At 54.7% G+C, this 15,124-nt stretch overlaps 1 protein-coding gene across 4 annotated transcripts in view; it reads right to left on the bottom strand.

Moving 5' to 3' along the window:
* LYRM4 (LYR motif containing 4) overlaps positions 1-15,124 on the bottom strand; it is a 158,278-nt gene that overhangs the window by 26,006 nt on the left and 117,148 nt on the right. For 2 of the 4 annotated variants that reach the window (XR_002346273.1, XM_021100138.1), the window contains one exon: positions 10,633-11,077. The exons of the other annotated variants lie outside the window; for them this stretch is intronic. Coding sequence is in view for 1 of the 2 variants with exons in the window: in XM_021100138.1 (XP_020955797.1) it covers positions 11,009-11,077 (69 nt within the window). In the remaining variant the exon portion in view is untranslated. Of the gene's footprint in view, positions 1-10,632; positions 11,078-15,124 lie in introns of those variants that run through there. 4 annotated transcript variants of the gene reach the window in all.

The following is a 15,124-nucleotide window of genomic DNA, read 5'->3' on the forward strand; positions in this document are numbered from 1 at the left end:
TGCTGAGCCACGATGGGAACTCCACTTTTTTTTTTTTTTTAAGAAAGCCCCCATTGAGAAGTGTATACAGAGCTGTCAGGTGCTGTCCCTGCGCTCAGCTAAGGGGGCCTCAGGCGGGGAAGGTGCACCTGCTCCGGGTGAGCCAGGCCCACATGGCTCGGCCCTGGCTGGCCGTGTGCTTTCAAACACATCCCTTCGCTCACGAGCCCGAGCCTTCACTTCTGCCGCGTGGGGTGGTAATTTTTGCCTAACTCCACGGCCGTGAGCACGAGGGGAGGTTCTCCGAGAGGCGCACTTGCTCTCAGCTTCCCCTTCCCCTCCGGCCTCTGCCCGCTGGTTTCCGCCAGTTCCGTTCTGAGGACGAACTTCGTCTGCCTTCAGCTCAAAGATTCTTCTACTTTGGGCAACAAATCACAGCGGCCTCCAGTGTGCGGACTGACAGCTTGGTCTTGGTGCCTGGACAGACGCTGTGCCACTTGTGTCTGTTGTTGGTAGGATGGGAGGTATATCACATGGCCTTACGTGTCTACATGTTGTTCCGACATAATATGTACAATGTATGTATATATATACGTTCGTCTGCCCTCTGCCTTTGCATTTCCTTGCAAAGCTTCTTCAGAGATTAGCCCCACATGTTAAGCTGCGCTGCGGGGCCTCCAGTCCAACAACCAGTTTTTGTGTCCTTAGTTCTGTGACAGCCTCCCCCCTCCCCCTTCCCTGGAGCTGCTCCTTGTCAATCTCTCTTGGGGCTGCTCCTCCTCTGTCACCCGGTCCTCCCCAAACCTTTCAACTCTCTGTTCTCTTAGAAAGTTGCTGCAAATTCCATAGTGGGCGCGGCGGCGGGAGGGGTGCTTCATTCTTTTTTGTCACCCTGGCAGGGGCCAGCATTTCCCTGGAATGAGCACATGTCTATGGGCACTGCCCACACGGCAGGCACATCCATGGCCCTGGGACATGTGGCCCATGGGGCATGGCTGTCCTGGAGCTTCATTTGGGGACAGTTGGGTCTTCACATGGGAAACACTGCACTGCTTACACTTACACTTTCCTTTTTTTTTTTTTTTTTTATTGGTCTTTTTAGGGCTGCACCTACAGCATATGGAAGTTCTCAGGCCAGGGGCTAAATTGGAGCTACAGCTGCCGGTCTACACCACAGCTCACAGCAGTGCTGGATCCTTAACCCACTGAGCGAGGCCAGGGATTGAACCCATGTCCTCATGGATCCCAGTCGAGTTCGTTACCACTGAGCCACAGTGGGAACTCCTACCCTCCTTTCTTCTCCAAGGCCCAGCCAGCTACCTCTACACATGTAGGGGGATGTCATTTCCTCCGGTAAATCTGACCCTTGGCCCCCCTGGGGTCGGCTCTGTGAGTCCCTGTTGGGGGCAGCTGGGAGGCCAGGTGGCTCATCCTGTTTCCCGCAGCTGGGCCCTCCTTGTGGCGTCGGCAGGGGTCTGCCCCACAGCAGAGAGCTGCTGCTCAGCCTAGAGCCTGGTCGGTCCAGGCACCGCCTTTACAGCAAACCTGTTTCACGTGCAAATACGTCCAGACACCCAAGGAGTGAGCCTGCCATGCTGGAAACCTGTTTGGCAGCATCTGCTGAAGCTGGCTGCACACAGGGCCCCAGGATCAGAACGTCCACATTCGTGCCTCAGCGTGCACACTGGCAACAGGAGACACATGCACGCGGGCACAGGAGATGCGTGTACATCAGGCACGCGTGCAAATGTTTACACTGTGATGTCTGGAAGAGTCAAGAGTGGGAAGCTTCATGTACTACAGTCACGAGGGGCCTCTGGGGAGCTTCCCGCCGGGTCTGAGCCGCGCGCCCGGCCCCTGCTGACTGAGGGCCGCGGCCCTTGGCTGCACCAGCGTGAAAGCCCACCGTGTCCCAAGCTGCCAAGTGGCTCCCTCTTGCCGAGGGCGACGGCTGGGGTCGGTTGGACGCCTACGGTTAGATGTCCCGGCGGCCGTCTGTGGGGGCGGACACTGCGGGTGGTGCCCCCCAGCCTGGCCCCCTGCCCAGCCCGCGCTGCTGCCCGCGGGGCCCCGCTCCCGTGCGGGTTGTGGGAGCTCAGCCGCCACCCACCCTCTGAGCGGGGGCCCTCTCACCCCAGAGGGGACCCTCTGCAGACTCAAGGTCTCCTGGGGGTGTCTCCTTGGGGACACGGATTATTTAACCCACGCAGACTCTCACACTGGGCAGCGTGGTTCACCGCAGCCCACACCAGGGAGGAAGACGACAGTCTGTCTCTGCTGAGGTTTTTTTTTGTTTGTTTCTTAGACGGTGCAAGGCTTGGGCTGGAGGAGGTGGGTGCCAGATTTATTGGGTTCCCTTCCAGGCACCAACACAATCCTATGAATTGGGCTTTGTCCCTGTTTTATAGCTGGAGAAACTGAGCCCAGGAAGGCTGAATAACATGCCTGTGAGTAAGAGACTGCGCTTGCATCTGACGGAGAAGTGAAGAACCCAAGCTCACTGTTCTTAACCGTGCACGGTGACAACTAGCAGACACTGGGCCAGCGTCCCCATAGTCCGTCCGCAGGAGAGGAAGCAGAGCTGGCTCGGCTCCTTCCCCCTTGGGTCTCTCAGGGGTGCCGCCCTCGATGTCCTGACTTGTGCTGCCTGGACAAGAGGTCACCGTCCCTCTCTTTCCCACCTCTGTCCTGTCCTCAAAGTCCCAGCCACCTGCTTCTTCAGGGGGGCTGACACTGGGACCAGCTCCCTTTCTTATTGGGTAAATTATTTATTAAAAAATGGGAACTAACTGCTCGAAGGCCCCATATTTCAGTAAAACACAGCATTAGTCAGTGTTCCAAACTGCGAATTACAGAAAGAAACCTGAGCTGGCTCGAGCCATCACGGGCTTTGGTTTGCTGGATCTGGGCTCTTGGGTGCAGTTTAAAGGCCTCTCCACTCACCACGCACAAAAATAAACTCAAAATGGCTTAAAGACTTACACGTAAGAAATGACACCATAAAGCTCCTAGTGGAGACCACACGCAAAACTTCCTCTGACATAAACTGTACCAGTGTTTTCTTAGGTCAGTCTCCCAAAGCACTAGAAATAAAAACAAAAATAAAGACATGTGGAGTTCCCGTCATGGCTCAGTGGTTAGCGAACCTGACTACTAGCATTCATGAGGACGTGAGTTCGAGCCCTGGCCTTGCTCAGTGGGTTAAGGATCTGGTCTTGCCGTGAGCTGTGGTGTAGGTTGAAGATGCGGCTCGGATCCCAGGTTGCTGTGGCTGTGGTGTAGGCTACTGGCTGCAGGTCCAATTGGACCCCTGGCTTGGGAACCTCCATATGCCGTGGGCGCAGCCCTAAAAAGACAAAAGACAAAAGACAAAAAAAAGAAAGAAAAGAAATGGGAACCAGTCAAACTGACAGGCATTTGCACAGCAAAGGAAACCATAAGCAAAACACAAAGACAGCTACATAAAGGGAGAAAATATTTGCAAAAGAAGTGACTGACAAGGGCTCAATTTCCAAAGTGTACAAACACTTCATATAACTCAACAACAACAAAAAACAACCCAATTGAAAAATGGACAGAAGACCTAAATAGACATTTCTTCAAAGAAGAAATACAAATGTCCAATAAGCACATGAAAAAATGCTCAGCATCGCTAATTATTAGAGAAATGCAAGTCCAAACTACCATGAGGTATCACCTCACACCAGTCAGAATAGCCATTGTTAAAAATCCTACAAATAACAAGGGCTGGAGAGGGTGTGGAGAAAAGGGAAGCCTCCTGCACTGTTGGCAGGACTGTGAATTGGTACAGTCACTATGGAGAACGGTATGGCAGTTCCGCAGAAAACTAAAGATAGAGTTACCGTATGATTCAGAAATCCCACTCCCAGGCATAAATCCAGGCACAACTTTCATTCAAAAAGATACATGCACCCCTCTGTTCATTGCAGCACCATTCACGATAGCCAAGACAAGGAAACAACCTAAATGTCCATTGCCAGAGGACTGGATTAAGATGTGGTCCAGGTATGCGCATGTATGCAATGGAACACGACTCAGCCATAAGAAAGAACAAAATAATGCCATTCGCAGCAACATGGGTGGAACTAGAGATTCTCATACTAAGTGAGGTAGGTCAGAAAGAGAATGACAAATACCATATGATAGCACTGATACGGTGGATCTAAGATATGGTGCAAATGAACCTATTTACAAAACAGAAACAGACTCACAGCCCTAGAGAGCAGACTTGTGGCTGCCAAGGCGATGGGGCTGGGAGAGGGCCGGAGTGGGAGGCTGGGGTCAGCAGGTGTGAGCTCTTATACATGGAGCGATAAACAAGGGACTGAACAGCACGGCGAGCTGTATTCGACGCCGCATGGTAAACCGCAGTGCAAAAGACTATACACATAAGAGAATGTATATACATCTGAGTCACATTGCCGTACAGCAGAAATTAACACAACAGTGAAAATAAGCATACTTCAACTTAAGAGAAAAATAAGTCTTCTTCAGGGCCTGGAAGCCAGTGCGAGGGTACTGGAGCCAGGAGGGACTCTGCCCTGCTCACCTCTGCTCTGTCTGCTCCTGCGTCTCTCCCCGCAGCCTGGGCTCCTCCTTACCTGTCTGTGTGAGCTGGATGGGAGGCTGCTCTGAGTCCGTCCCTGGAGCTCTGGTGCAGCTCGGGCAGAAATACAACCACCCCTCACTCCCAGTCCAGAGAGGAGACAGCCCCTCTGGTCCACCCCTGTTCCATCAGCCGCGGCTGGAGGTGGGTAGGATCGGGAGGCAGAACGGCCGTCGGGAGCCCCTGACTCCTCTGAGGGAGTGGAGGGGGCTCTCGTGAGACAGCAAATATCCCAAAGCGTCTTCACTGCAAATACAACACACACACGATGCAGTGTGCGTGGAGGTGAGTTTGCCTCACGGCCGCATCGCTGCCCTGCATCTCATCACCCTGGGGCGAGGAGCCCGCCCTGCGTCTCTCAAGATGGGAGCACCTGGGTGACTTGGCCTTGCAGCTCCTCTTTATTGTCTCCAGCCTCTCATCAAGCCTGGCATCTGGGGAGTTCCCGTCGTGGCTCAGTGGTTAACAAATTCGACTAGGAACCATGAGGTTTCAGGTTCGATTCCTGGCCTTGCTCGGTGGGTTGAGGATCTGGTGTTTCTGTGAGCTGTGGTGTAGGTTGCAGACGCAGCTCGGATCCTGCGTTGCTGTGGCTCTGGTGTAGACCAGTGGCTACAGCTCCAATTCGACCCCTAGCTTGGGAACCTCGATAGGCTGCGGGAGCAGCCCAAGAAATGGCAAAAAAAGACACCCCCCCCAAAAAAAAGCCTGGCATCCGGGAGCCCCTCGAGAGTTCATCCTTTCCTCTACGTCTGGTTGGCACCGCCATCGACCCTGCCAGGCCGGAGCTCCCTCCCGTCAGGGCCTCAGTTCCTGGCCGGTCCCCACGTGCAGAACTTCTCCCTCCACGGCCCACTGCACCTGCCGCCCACCCTGTTCCCCGGCGTAAGTGCTCCCTCTGCCACCAAGCAAGACTGTCCAGCCCAGAGCGTCGGCCCAGGCAGAAGGAAGCCTCTTTCTTTGGGCCTCCCCAGCCCTACCTTATCTGCGACTCTCCCAGGGAGCCTGTCCCCTTGGACTTGTAAAGCCACCCGAACCGCGGCTAGCGCGGTGCTCCTCTCCCCTACAGTAACTTAGGGGCGCGTCCACACCTGGTCCGTCCCCACAGCCTCCCCCGCAGGTACCTGAGTTTCTAAACGAATGAGCAGGCAGCCGACCTAGCTTCCCGAGGAGCTTAACGTGCATCTACAGGCCTGACAGCGACGCGTAAGGCGGTTGAAATCACTTCCATTTCACAGGCGAGGAAAGGAGTTTAGAGAAGCCGCCAGGAAGAGGCAGCACTGGCAGATGGAGGAAGGACTTTCTGGGATGTCCCTGGCTTGGGTCCCTTGGGTCCTTACAGTCTCCATAGGAAGCTCCCTGTCCCAGGGTCTGCCTCCCACCACAGACACCCCAGCCTCCCGCCTGCGTCCCCTCGGCTGTGAGGCTGAGCCCAGCCCTGGGGTTCGAGTTGTCCAGGCCTCGCTGCTATCCTGCTCTCGCAGCTGGACCAGCCCTTGGCCATCTTGGGGTGATTCTGCACGTGCTTCCCCAAAACGAGGTCGGAGTCATGCCTCGGCCCCAGACTGCTCGCTGTTCCCCCAGGACGTTCAGAACTTTCTTTTTAACCGGGGGCGGTTGGATGTGTGAGGAAGAAGTTACCGCTGGGCGAGCGAGCGGGTTCAAATTCTGCCTTAGGAATCGAAGGAGCCGGCAGAAGCCAGGGAGAAAAAGTTTCCAGTTCAGAAAGGACTGGAAACACGTGCTGGGTCAGACACTGGACCAGGGGGCTGGGAAGGACTGCGGGGGCCAAGGCCCCTCCTTGAGTGCCCTGGGCCTTGGCAGAGGGCCAGCTGGCTTCCCTGCCGAGTTGATCTCAAACCCACATTTCCATGGACCACGGGGGGCTGAAGGCTCGGGCCCCTCCCAGATGGCACCAAAATTCCACATGCTGCTGGGGCCGGGTCCTGAAGGTTTCCTGATTGTGCCCAACACTAGCGCTCAGACGACTTGAGGGTGGTTTCTTAACCGCTTTTTTGGCTGAGCCCACAGCATGGACAAGCTTCCGGGCCAGGGACGTGAGCCGCTGCAGTTGGATTCCTAACCCACTGTGCCGTGGTGGGAACTCCCAAGCAAGCATTTGTTTGTTTAGAGTTCCACCAGGAAGTGTAAGGCTCTGTTTTTATTTTTAAACATTTCATGGCCATACCCATGGTATGGACGTTCTCGGGCCAGGGCTGGAACCTGCACCACAGCAGCTACCTGAGTGGCTGCGGCGACAACGCCAGATCCCTAACCGGCTTCACCACCACCAATCCTATTTAGTAGATCTTGGCAAGACTCTTGGCATTTATATTGTAGCCTGTTATTATACATCCTTTATGTGCTGTGTGTATCACATATATGCACCTAAATGAAATACTCCTTTAAAGACACAGACCCAGTTACACTGTTATCAAACCATCTCTGTAATCACATGAATTCTTAGTAGCTGAGAGGAAGTTCTACTGAAATATTTTAACAAAGTTTAACTGACACTTAGGGGACACACTCCCAGTAAATAAAGTAACTTTCTGGCTCATGAGAGGAAAAGGTCTCCATTTGCTACCTGAACTTTCTAAGGAAGCTCCTCACTCTAGTAGGCAGGGATACAGGGCACTCAAAGGAACCGTTTGCTGCCATGCCGCCCGCTGACCCTTGGGCGTCCGGCTCCTCTGGTCAGTGCGGGGATGCTGAGTCTGGGAGCAGGTGCAATTCCAGCTTCACTGGCGTCAGCACGTGCTTGTGGTCTAGTTTCAAGACAATAAGACGCTGGAGTTCCCATCGTGGCTCAGTGGTTAACGAGTCCGACTAGGAACCATGAGGTTGTGGGTTCGATCTCCGGCCTCACTCAGTGATCTGAGCATTAAGGATCCGGCGTTGCCATGAGCTGTGGTGTAGGTTGCAGATGCGGCTCGGATCCCACGTTGCTGTGGCTCTGGCGTAGGCCGGTGGCTACAGCTCCAATTCAACCCCTAGCCTGGGAACCTCCATGTGCCGTGGGAGAGGCCCAGGAAATGGCAAAAAGACAAAAAAAAAAAAAAGACAATAAGACGCTGACTTTGCTGTCGCTGTGTGTGGTGTCCACGGTCCCTCTCTCCGTCCTCCTCTGGCTTCTCTCTTCAGGGTCTCTGGACTTGGAGTCCTGCCCTTGAGCAAAAGCAAGAGCTTCTATCTTACTCCCCAATGGGTCTCAACATTGGAAGCCGTTTCCTTTTTTTTTTTCTTCTGGCTGTGCCTGCAGCATACAAAAGTCCCGAGCCAGGGATCGAACCTGCACTAGTGCAGTGACAACAGGGGATCCTTAACCAGCTGAGGCACGTGGGAACGCCAAGGAGCCATTTACATGAAAGTTTCCCTAAAGGACCACTAAGGGCTGCAGAGAGGCTGGAAAGGGAAAATCCTGTTTGTTCTTAGAGGCGAGGCGGGTCTTTATCCACAGAGATTCTGGGCAAAGGGCCTGAGAAAAAGCCTGCCTTCTCTACCACGTTCCAGCTTTGTTCCAGAACCTCTTGTAACAGAGCAAAGGCGAGATGAACTTCCAGAACGCATGGAGCACAAGCCTCGTGGGCTCCTCGCTTCGTTCCTAAGAACGAGCATCAGCACGGGGTCCTGCCTCTGGCTGCTGACCTCACCAGCTGTGTCCGCCCCCGGGACCCTGATGGCGTGACCTCTTCCTGTGGCTTCCAAATCACACAATGGCCACTGTCATGAGGCCACTGCAATTTAACCGGCAGAACTTGGAGAATGTTCTCCATTGTCTTCGGTCAAGATGTGGTCACCTGGGTTCTGATGGTATTCACCAAGGAGCTTCATGTCCATGACTGCGGATGGGTCCGGAAGGGCCCTCGCCGCTCAGAGACCATCCCTCTTGGGGCAGGGTTCTTTCTCCTTCCGCTTTCAGAGCGCTGCTCGGTTTTTGTCTCACTCCCATCAGGCCCTCTGCCGGGGCCTCGGCAAGCAAGCTTTACTACAGAAACCCCGGGGACCGTCCCCGCAGTAAGGCCTCTTTAGTCAACGCTCTGACCCCGGGGGTGGGAGGTAGCCAGTGCAGTCCTCTGTCACAGAATTGTCCTTCACGCCTCTCCGGATTCCCAATGCAGTAACTTTATCTGAGTAACAGAAAGGAGCTCCCTGTTCCCTCTCGGGCGTGTTCAGAGCCTTGCACGTGCTATAATTAACATAAAAGCCACTCGCTGCTGGGTTCCGTCTCTGAGACGGAAATCTGGGGGCAGAATCTCCCGTGGAGTGGCTGTCTGGCTGGCAATTTGACACCTGGAGGGGAGAGGTTTGGCCCTGGACCTCTGTTCCCAAGGAGCAGCTGCTTTAATTAATTTAGTATAAATCAGAGATGACATCCATGGGCTGGCACCACTGCTGATGTCGTTTCTGAACCACCATATGCCTTACTGCTGAGGAGTGCAGAGTGCCCCTGAGATGCTGCCCAGGGAGAGTCAGCTGAAGAGGGGGCCCTCCCCCTCCACCACATTCACTGTCCCATGAACGGTGTCCTCCCACCACGGCCCTACGATGGGCCAGGGCTGTTTATGGGGCAACAGGTTCGGGACCAACCACGGATTGTGCTGGTCTCACAGGTACCCAAGGCTTTATCCACGGGCCAAAGCATCCCGAAATCACATTGTGTCGCCAGAAAAGACGGCCACATGCTTCCTCTGTTTTGAATGCACCGTCGCAACAGGCGCCACGGCCCGTGGATGAGATGAGCAGACACGGTCTTTAAGGTGGGGTGAGGACGAGGACCCCGACCACGGGTGCTCAGCTGCTCACATGACCGTGAGCAGTAAAATGATGGGGGGAGCCGTTCAGTGGCAGGTCGGTGACAGTCACGGCTGTTTTAGGACCTGTAACTATTTATGTGTGCCTGTGCCAAACCCAAACATGTGAGTACTGAATCCACGAGTACTGCGTATGGAGGTAAAGCAAGAAGTCACCCAGCGCCAGCGTCCCTCAGAAAATCCCCGGAAATTAAGTAACTTATTTATTTATTGAATTTTATTTTATTTTTGCTTCTTAGGGCTGCACCTGAGACATATGGAGGTTCCCAGGCTAGGGGTCGAATCAGAGCGACAGCTGCTGACCTACACCACAGCCACAGCAATGCCTGATCTTAGCCACATCTGTGACCTACACCACAGCTCACGGCAACGCCAGATCCTTAACCCACTGAGCAGGGCCAGGGATGGAACCTGCAACCTCATGGTTCCCAGTCAGATTCGTTTCTGCTGAGCTACGACGGGAACTCCAAGTAACTTATTTAATACCTTCTTTCCATGTTTTGAATGGCTGTGTTTTCAAGGGTAAATACAAACATCTTGTTTTCACTCGTAACTCAAAGGACAGAATTTCCTGAACTGGCCAAATACTGAAAAGACCAGAAGAGCTTGAAAACATATTTATAGGCAGTTCCCTGGTGGCTCAGTGGGTTAAGGAGCTGGCATGGTCACTCCTGTGGCTTGGGTCGCTGCTGTGGCACAGGTTCGATCCCTGGCCCCAGAATTTCTGCCTATGTGGGTGTGGCCAAAAAATGTACTTATAAATCACTGTGCCTTCCCTCTTACTTACTAAATCAGAGCATGGGGTGCTGAGATGTTTCTTTCTGAAAGCTCTCCAGGTGACTCAGTGAGTGAGGGCTGGGACCTGTGCGGGGGCCACCTGGGTGTGACAGACTCTGATTCAGGAGGGTGGGGGTGGGGGTGGGGCTTGAGAGTCTGCGTTTCCCATGCGCTCCCCAGGGGGGCTGCCCCCACACTCTGGGTGGCAGGACCGTCCCTGTCTCAGGTATGCATCCACACACAGGCCACCTTCGTTGTCGCTCGGGGCCCTGGTGCACCCTCTGCTTTTCAGTTCTGCCCACTGCCCATGGCCCCAAATCTCTACTGCTGTTTAGACTTGTTTTCGCAAAGTGGGGACTCGGCTCAAGGCTGGCCCCTCCTGCGGGTGCCCCCACCGCCTCCGTAGGCCTGGCAGCAGCAGGAACCACAAGCGCCTTATTTGCCATGCGCGTCTGGCGGAGAAGCTCAGCAAGACACCTGTTTATTGTCAGGGACCAAGCAAACGAGTCTGGAAACGCCCTCTTTGAGCGCGGGGGCTACAAAGGGGGCAGAGGGGAGACGCGAGAATACACGGCATTTTCTTCTGCGGAGCTCCAGCTCTTCACTGGAACCCTTGAACCACGGAGAGACAGCCATCCCTTGTCACTGCAGAAGAAAGGAAACCTCGCTCAGTCCATCAGTCCCCACGGGCAGGCGGAGCAGGGGCTGTTTCAGGAGGATGTGAGGGGCCCCTGGTCCGCTGGGGCCCTCAAGCTGAGCAGGACAGGCGCTGAAGGTGGTCCACGGCTGCGGGGGTGGCTGGTCCCGCTCCCTAGGTCCTGGGCTTCTCTGGATTCTCAATGACAAGCTTGTCAGTGGAGTACAGCTGGCCAATGTGGACCTGGTGACAAAGAGGAGACACGGATCAAGACGGGGGACCCTGCTGGCTGTGAACACTTGGGAAGCGCGTTCCTGGCAGTGAGGGGCAGAGCCGCCCTCTGGAAACTGCTGTGCTGTCGTCGGCTTTGCTTTTGCTGGTTCCCAGCCCCGTTCACCCCACTCCCCTCACCCGGGGGCAGCAGGAGAGCCCCACCTAGTCCTTCCTGCCCTGGGGACGCCCCCACAGCAGGCTGTCCTGAGCTGGCGAGCCCGGCCACCAGGTCCCATGGCTGCAGGAAGGGCCGCCCGCCCCCAGGACTGTTTCTTCCCTAAGGGGGGGACTTTCAGTCAAAGGCACACGTGAGCTCTGTCCTCGTGGGCATGGAAGGGGCATCGCCTTCAGGGCACCTGGCCTGGGCGGGGAGGACAGCAGTCTGGGTTCACATCTGCCGTCTGCCTCTCTCTCTCGTGCCCTCTCCTTCCTAAGCGCCCCTTTCCCTTCAGTACCCACCGTCCCCGCGGCTGCTGGACCCATAACCTGGCCCTTGCTCTGGAACAAAGGGCTTTGCATCACGGTTTTTCTCCAGAAGCATTTCCTGTGGGACACTTTCCAGTGAAGAAAGGATTTCAGAGCAGTTGGCCATTCTCCGTGGGTAATTTGGGGTGAGTAACTGCTCTCTCTCTTTTTTTGCCTTTTGTCTTTTTAGGATCACGGTAACACCAGATCCTTAACCCACTAGGCAAGGCCAGGGATCGAATCCACGTCCTCATGGATACTAGTCAGGTTCCTTAACCACTGAGCCAAGCGGGAACTCCGAGTAACTGCTCTTTAAGCAAATGAGGGAAACACCGACAGGTTAGAGAAGCCACCAGCACAGCCAGGGGTCAGAGGCAAGACTTATTTTATTTAGTTTTTGTCTTTTGTCTTTTTAGGACCGCACCCACGGCACATGGAGGTTCCCAGGCTAGGGGTCTAATCGGAGCTTTAGCCGCCGGCCTATGCCAGAGCCACAGCAATGCGGGATCCGAGCTGAGTCTGCAACCTACACCACAGCTCACGGCAATGCCAGATCCTTAACCCAGTGAGTGAGGCCAGGGATCAAACCCACAACCTCATGGTTCCTAGTTGGGTTCGTTAACCACTGAGCCAAGACTCATTTAAAATTGATGGCCTGGTGGCTCAGTGGGTTAAAGATCCAGTGTTGTCACTGCTGTGGCTCAGGTTCAATCCTTGGCCTGGGAACTTCTGAATGTCACGGGTGCAGCCAAAAGAAAAAAAAAGCCGGCCAGGAAAGGGAGCTGTGTCACTGTGGAGGTACAGAGTGCTCGTCCAGGCCATCCCAGGAGACCACCTGGGTCGCCCACTGCCCCAGGCCGCTGGCGGGGTCTCGTGAGGAGTGGAGCACTGGGGGAGCCCAGACCCAGTTCACTGACCAGAGAGGAGGGAGGTGAGCAGCCTTCTCCACGCTGGCTGTTACCTGGCTTCATTCTCATACCCCAACCTCCACAGACAAATGGGACCACTGTCAGTGGTTTCCAGAAGAAAGGCTGCCTCGACAACTCTTTTAAAGGAGAAAACAACCATTCTGGGAGGGATCTCCCCCAGAATTAGATGAGGTTAATAAAAGTAATCAAACGATCAGTTGTCGGGTTGCTCCTTTTATTTTTTATTTATTTTATTTTATTTTATTTTTTTTGTCTTTTTGCTATTTCTTTGGGCTGCTCCCGCGGCATATGGAGGTTCCCAGGCTAGGGGTCGAATCGGAGCTGTAGCGGCCAGCCTACGCCAGAGTCACAGCAACGCGGGATCCGAGCCGCGTCTGCAACCTACACCACAGCTCACGGCAATGCCGGATCGTTAACCCACTGAGCAAGGGCAGGGACCGAACCTGCAACCTCATGGTTCCTAGTCGGATTTGTTAACCACTGCGCCACGACGGGAACTCCTATTTTTTATTTTTATTTTTTATTTTCCCACTGTACAGCAAGGGGATCAAGTTATCCTTACATGTATACATTACAATTACATTTTTCCCCCACTCTTTCTTCTGTTGCAACATAAGTATCTAGACATAGTTCTCAATGCTATTCAGCAGGATCTCCTTGTAAATCTATTCTAAACTGTGTCTGATAAGCCCAAGCTCCCGATCCCTCCCACTCCCTCCCCCTCCCATCAGGCAGCCACAAGTCTCTCCTCCAAGTCCATGATTTTCTTTTCTGAGGAGATGTTCATTTGTGCTGGATGTTAGATTCCAGTTATAAGTGATATCATATGGTATTTGTCTTTGTCTTTCTGGCTCATTTCACTCAGTATGAGATTCTCTAGTTCCATCCATGTGGCTGCAAATGGCATGATGTCATCCTTTTTTATGGCTGAGTAGTATTCCATTGTGTATATAGACCACATCTTCCGAATCCAATCATCTGTCGATGGACATTTGGGTTGTTTCCATGTCCTGGCTATTGTGAATAGGGCTGCAATGAACATGCGGGTGCATGTGTCTCTTTTAAGTAGAGCTTTGTCCGGATAGATACCCAAGAGTGGGATTGTGGGGTCACATGGAAGTTCTATGTATAGATTTCTAAGGTATCTCCAAACTGTTCTCCATAGTGGCTGTACCAGTTTCCATTCCCACCAACAGTGCAGGAGGGTTCCCTTTTCTCCACAGCCCCTCCAGCACTTGTTATTTGTGGATTTATTAATGATGGCCATTCTGACTGGTGTGAGGTGGTATCTCATGGTAGTTTTGATTTGCATTTCTCTTATAATCAGCGATGTTGAGCATTTTTTCATGTGTTTGCTGGCCATCTGTATATCTTCTTTGGAGAAATGTCTATTCAGGTCTTTTGCCCGGGTTGCTCCTTTTAAACTGAGTTGCTCTTGGCGGTTCAGCAGGAGGCCCTCTTAGGAGCATCTGTAATTACATATCACGTGAGCTCTCGACTGGGCCCAGCATGCTTTTCTCAAGGCTCTGCAGCAAGTAGGAGCTGAGAGTCGGCCCGGAAGGGCTCTTCCACAGAGCTGTTCAGAGAGGGACGGGCTGCCTGGGGAGCGGGGATTCCGGGCAGCGGGCAGGGCCGGGGTCTGTGGGCCGGGCAGAGGTGGGATCAGAGGGCTCCTTCCACTACTCCGCTTGTTGGAGTCTCGGCCCAGCGCTGACCCACCCGCTTCCTGTGTTCCGACACGCGGAGGAGGTGCTGCCCTGGAAAGACCCCAGAGTGGGAGGCAGGACCCCCGGGCTGCAGCCTTGGCTCTGCCACTCACCTGTGACATTGTCCACCTCCTCTCTCTGGTCTCAGCATCCTCATCTGTGAAACGGGTCCTAGCTGCTCCCAGCCAACTGGCACGGTCCTGGGCTGCTGCAGCATCTCGGGACCCTCAACAAAGCTGGCACCAATGTGGCAGCACGAGAACCTGGAGGCAGCTGCCGACATGGAGGTGAGGACGAGTGTGCCGCAGCAGCGGGAGGTGTGACGGCCTTCCCACCACCTCCCCTGGGCCGGCTCTGTCCTCTCCAACACATCCACCGTAGCACCCGGGACGGACGCTGGGAGGCCTGCTGTCCCCACCCCTGGTGGTCGGAGCACAGGCCTGAGGGAAGGGAGGCGCTCAATTCCTGCCTGCCTGTCCCCTCTCGGTTCCTCTGCCCTGGGAACCCTCCAAGGCAGGACAGGTGACCCAGGGACACAGCGTGCCGTGCTGGCAGACAGTCCGCTGATGAGGGGACAAGAGACAAGCTCAGTGGGGACGACAGATGGGCGTTTGTTGACCGAAAGCCCCGGCAAGCGTGGAGGAGGCGTGAAGGGCGGCCAGCCCCGCGGTGAGCCCCTCCTGGCACCGGACCTGCTCTTGGGTGGGGCTGGAGACTGGGCCCTGCCCCCAGGAGGCTCTGAGTCCAGGAGGGGACACACAAGGAGGGAGGTAACTGCCCTCCGACCCTGCTGGGTCGGCAGAGAGGGTGCACACAGGGCCAGGGGAACAGAGCAGGGGATGGAGTGTGGCCTGAGCGAGCCAGGAAGTCTTCCTGGAGGAAATGGCTTTTCAGCAAGCGGGCGAGGAGCACATTTC

Source organism: Sus scrofa, chromosome 7, assembly GCF_000003025.6.
Source record: "Sus scrofa isolate TJ Tabasco breed Duroc chromosome 7, Sscrofa11.1, whole genome shotgun sequence".
Lineage (NCBI taxonomy): Eukaryota > Metazoa > Chordata > Mammalia > Artiodactyla > Suidae > Sus > Sus scrofa.